Genomic DNA, 5602 nt, shown 5'->3' on the forward strand with positions numbered 1-5602 from the left:
GGTTTAGGTATGTAGGTGATGCTCTTTGTGTTTGGCCAACAAATGAAAATTTACAAATATTTCTCCCCTTACTTAACAATTTAGTACCTTCCATCAAATTTACTGTAGAAAATGAAAATAATGGTATGTTACCATTTTTAGATTGCATGATCCATAGACTAGGAAACAAGTTTAAGTTTAGCATATACAGAAAACCCACCAATGTATGCTCATATATCCATTACTACTCTTCTCAACATAACAGAGTTAGATTATCATCATTTCATTCTATGTTCCTAAGGGCATTACGTCTTTGCAGTCCAGAGTTTATTGATGATGAGTTTGAGATATATTCTATTGGATCTAAGTTAAAGTACCCTAGATTTTCCATTGATAAATCCCTTAAGTTAGCAAAGAAATCAGTCTATAGAGTTGAGCCCAAACCTCCCATTGACACCAAGAATCTTTTAGTTCTCCCTTTTAATAATAATTTTACTTTGCTTCCCATGTTGCTTAAATCCTTTAATGTAAATGTTGCCTTTAGCAACAATAATACTATAAAGAATATCTTAATCAGGAATTCACCAGAAAATTCTCTTGGTTGCATCTATAACGTTCCTTGTGGAAACTGATAAATCTTATGTTGGTCAGACTGGTAAGGATCTTTCTGTTAGACTTAAGCAACATAAATATAGTATAAGAACGGGACAAGAATCAAATGCCTTGTTTAATTGTGTTAAAAACTATGATCATTGTATTGACTGGAGTAACGCCATCTCAGTTGTTAACTCTAACTCTATTACCAAGAGATATATCATTGAATATTCTATTATTTAACACACAAAGAATTATAATCTTAATATAAGTGATGGTCTGTACAAAATAGATAACTTTATTGTTAATAAGATTTGTAAAATGTAAGTTTATGAACGCACGTTGTATGTTTTGAACAATCACATATTTTCCAAATGGCGTGCTAGCTTCGTCTCTTCGATGTATATCAACTGACTGTTATATTTCTCTCTTGTGTCTCCCCTGATGATGTGATTATTACACGAAAGTGCACTTGGGAGCTTTTCTTGCTTCATTTTCCCCGTTGACTCATAGGAATATATATATATTTATATATATATATATATATATATATATATATATATATATATATATATATATATATATAAAAAAACGAGAGGGGAGGATTTCCAGCCCCCCGCTCCCTTCCCTTTTAGTCGCCTTCTACGACACGCAGGGAATACGTGGCAAGTATTCTTTCTCCCCTATCCCCAGGGATATATTATTATTATTATTATTATTATCATTATTATTATTATTATTATTGGTATTTACTCTTTATTATTATTATTATTAATATTATTGTTATTGTTATTATCATTATCATTATTATCATTATTATCATTATTATTATCATTAGTATTTATCATGCTCAGAATCAAACACAAATTGTTTCTTCAGTTATCTACACCAGTTTACTTACCCACATCACCCACAAAAAGACTAAAAAAAATCTTCACAATCTATTAAATTTTCGTGTACGTAAATTTAGATTGGCTATTATTAATAACGTTCGGCAGGAGACTTGGTGTAGGAATGTGAGAGAAAAACAAGCGGTGGTCATGCGTTTAGATCATGGAAGGAAGAATGTTATAATAACTTCATTAATAATAACCTGGAGCCACCACCATCTCTTCTTGCCCTCAAAATCAATGTGGCTGTTTTTTTTCCCCATCACGAGCCAAAGTCGGGAATGTGGGCAGAAGCTGGATGTTTTTTTTTAAACGTCAAGTCTTATGAACATTGGGAAAGATGGAGAAGAAAAAAATAGTGAAGAAAGTAGTGATTTTTTTTTTTTTTTTTTTTCCAAAAGAAGGAACAGAGAAGAGGGCCAGGTGAGGATATTTCCTCAAAGGCCCAGTCCTCTGTTCTTAACGCTACCTCGCTGTCGCGGGAAATGGCGGATAGTATGAAAAAAAAAAAAAAAAAATTATATATATATATATATATATATATATATATATATATATATATATATATATATATATATATATATATATATATATATATATATATATATATATATATATATATATATATCTTCACAACATACATATCTTCACTACACCCTAATCTCTACATTCTCACGTACAATAGCCTTTCATCTTCATAACACACTGATCATCACTACACCTTCATTTTCTCTGTGTTCTCACCTATACATACGTAGCCTTTCATCTTCATAATACATATATGTTCATTGCACTCTCATATTTTATTTACTCTCAACTACATTAGCTCTTCATCTTTACAATTTGATTATCTTCACTATACCCTCATCTTCGCCACACCCGCACTACTTTACAGTTTCACCTACACTATCCCTTCATCTTCACAACACATCTTCTCTAATCCCTCATCTTTCCTACTATCTCACCTACACTAGCCTTTCATCGTCACAGCCTTATCGTTACTACACTGTTAATAACGCTGACTTTTATCTCGAGTCTAATGGATTACTTCAATTTCATGCCACAAGCTTCATTTTCACTATGCCCTCAGTAAAACTGGTCGCATAAGCCTTTCACTTAACCCTTACAAATCATGTCATGCGCCATCTTCACTACACACTATGAGTTTCAACACCCTCATCTTTACCACGCATGTATCTTTACTACACTCTCAACCTCAGACACCTTTGACACTGCCATCCTTTGATATTTTGACCCGAAAGGGTGAGACGAAAAGCCAAATTCATTTCATCCTAATTTACACTATTCCCTCTATCCTTCCCACACCCTTATCTAAAAAGAAAACTTATTATGTCAGGTCAGAGGCAATCTTCATTAAAGACGGGTTTTCACAACAAGCTTCCTAATTTACACTAATCCCTCTATCCTTCCCACTTACTATCTTAAAAAAAATTATAATGTCGTCAAAGGCAATCTTCATTACACGCGGGCCTTCACAGCAACCTTCGTCTTAAATGCTACCCCCCCCCCCCCACTTACCCCCACTCCTCGCTGACACCAAGGACCAACTTCCCTCATCTTCACTACTTGCTGATATTCACTATAATTCAGGGAGGTACAGCCTTCACTATATTATTAATGCTTCAAGGATATGAAAGTTTACTTCGTAAGTGCAGGCGTCAAGTTTTTCATATTCCTCAATATGACCACACAGTCACGATTCACCGACTGGGTCGACGAGGAGCTGCTCCTGGTGCAGACCAGACACTCTACCACCCTTCTCGTGGATGGTCAGTCACACACATCCACCATCTCACTCTCCACTGCCGACTTCGACTTGCTTAGCTCCGCTTCTGTCTGTGACGACGACGAGAGCAAAGGATTCATACAATATCTGCGAGGTGGGGAACATGATCTCCTCATCAAACCCAGGGTCGATGCACTGGATCGCCTCAAGTTGTTGGGTGAGGGCGCCAGCGGGAGAGTAGAACTGGTGCTTTTCAATGGCCAGTTCATGGTGATGAAGACTTACCTGAACAGAGAGAACATCGCATTATTGCTGAAAGAAGTAAGGATTCATCGTGAACTGGCAGGCGCTGGAGGAGCCCCCGAGGTGTATGGAATGAGCCTGAAACCCGCCAGAGTGATCATGACCTACACAGGCGAGACTTTCGGGCATTACATCCAGAAATGCACACAGCAGCAACTGATTGAGTCTCTCGTCATCGTGGCAGAAAAACTGCAGGAAATCCACGACAAAGGCTTCGTCCACAATGACCTCAAGTCGGACAACATAACTGTGGGTGTTTCCCAGGACCTCGATATCCACATCATTGATTATGGCCTCACCAAAAAGATAGGAGACGTCCTCAGGTTGAGCGGCGGCGGCTGGGGCTGCCCCTGGTATGCACCGGAGGTAACAGCAAGAGAACGTCTTACACCAGCAAGCGACGTTTATTCATTTAGTTTCGTCATTGAGGACGTAGTGAACATGGTTCAGGAGGACGACAAGATATGGTCTGGCCTGCTGGCGCTCCAGGATGAGACGAGGAGAAGCGATCCCCAAGCCAGGCCTTCTCTCCATACCGTCATCAGCAAACTGAAGGTCATTGCTGGATCACAGGTTGATGGACCCTGAATATTAACCTCTCTCATACTGGAAGATTATGATAATCTACAGTTATAGTGTAAAACAGAAAAAATATATTTCTTTTACTAGAAAGGATTTTTTTTTTGTACCGGAGAAATATTTATGATCATATGGCATGATCAATAAGATGTAAAAGATTATGTTTCTCGTTCATTCTACTCCTGTCTATCTCCAGTACGGTACTCACTCTTATCGTACGAATACCAATACCTCCCTCATTCTTACCACAGTACCCATGATACCCCTCATTCTTCTCATAGTGATAGCGCCTCCCTCACTCTCACCACTGTACCAACGATATCAAGCATACATGACAGTTATCACCAACGATATCAAGCATACATGACAGTTATCACCAACGATATCAAGCATACATGACAGTTATCATCAACGATACCAAGAATACATCACAGTTATCACCAGCGATATCAAGCATACATGACAGTTATCACCAACGATATCAAGCATACATGACAGTTATCATCAACGATATCAAGAATACATCACAGTTATCACCAACAATATCAAGCCTACATCACAGTTATCACCAACAATATCAAGCATACATGACAGTTATCACCAACAATATCAAGCATACATGACAGTTATCACCAACGATATCAAGCATACATGACAGTTATCACCAACAATATCAAGCATACATGACAGTTATCACCTACGATATCATGAATACATCACAGTTATCACCAACGATGTCAAGAATACATGACCGTTATCACCAACGATATCAAGCATACATGACAGTTATCACCAACAATATTAAGCATACATGACAGTTATCACCAACGATATCATGAATACATCACAGTTATCACCAACGATATCAAGCATACATGACAGTTTTTTTTTTTTTTAAACTATTCGCCATTTCCCGCATCAGCAAGGTAGCGTTAAGAACAGAGGACTGGGCCTCTGAGGGAACATCCTTACCTGGCCCCCTTCTCTGTTCCTTTTTTTGGAGAATTAAAAAAAAAAAACAAGAGGGGAGGATTTCCAGCCCCCCGCTCCCTCCCCTTTTAGTCGCCTTCTACGACACGCAGGGAATACGTGGGAAGTATTCTTTCTCCCCTATACCAAGGGATAATAATAATAATAACGATAATAACAACAATAATAATAATAATAATAATAATAATAATAACAATAATAATAGTGATATTTTGCAACTGAGCCACCACACTGTCTGTGGTAGGTTAATCATAACTATGTCAGATCATCACTGCAGCTTAATCAATGATGACCTAGGATAATAAAGGAAACAGTAATGCACATTTGTACAGCATATGGCATAATTTGCTTACACATTACCCAGTCTCTGGACATATACAACAAATACCATCCAAAAAGTTTGGAGAGAAAATAATCTCCCGGTCAATTACATCAGGGTTTGCCTCACTTTAGAATAATGTTGGACATGTTATTAGGTAGGAGTATTAGGGTAGAAATAGTAAGTTGGAACAATAAGTAA

At 37.5% G+C, this 5602-nt stretch overlaps 1 protein-coding gene across 1 annotated transcript; it reads left to right on the top strand.

Moving 5' to 3' along the window:
- The first annotated feature begins 3016 nt into the window (after positions 1–3016).
- LOC139747645 (tyrosine-protein kinase yes-like) lies at positions 3017–4143 on the top strand. Its single transcript, XM_071660206.1, has one exon. It carries the CDS (start codon positions 3115–3117, stop codon positions 4099–4101), a length of 987 nt encoding a protein of 328 aa, XP_071516307.1. The 5' UTR covers positions 3017–3114; the 3' UTR covers positions 4102–4143.
- Positions 4144–5602: the final 1459 nt, after the last annotated feature.

The sequence above is a fragment of the Panulirus ornatus genome, chromosome 69, assembly GCF_036320965.1.
Source record: "Panulirus ornatus isolate Po-2019 chromosome 69, ASM3632096v1, whole genome shotgun sequence".
NCBI lineage: Eukaryota > Metazoa > Arthropoda > Malacostraca > Decapoda > Palinuridae > Panulirus > Panulirus ornatus.

What these genes read in the sequence shown, in the direction of transcription:
- LOC139747645 (XM_071660206.1), top strand. Translation starts at nt 3,115, where the DNA reads ATGAAAGTTTACTTCGTAAGTGCAGGCGTCAAGTTTTTCATATTCCTC.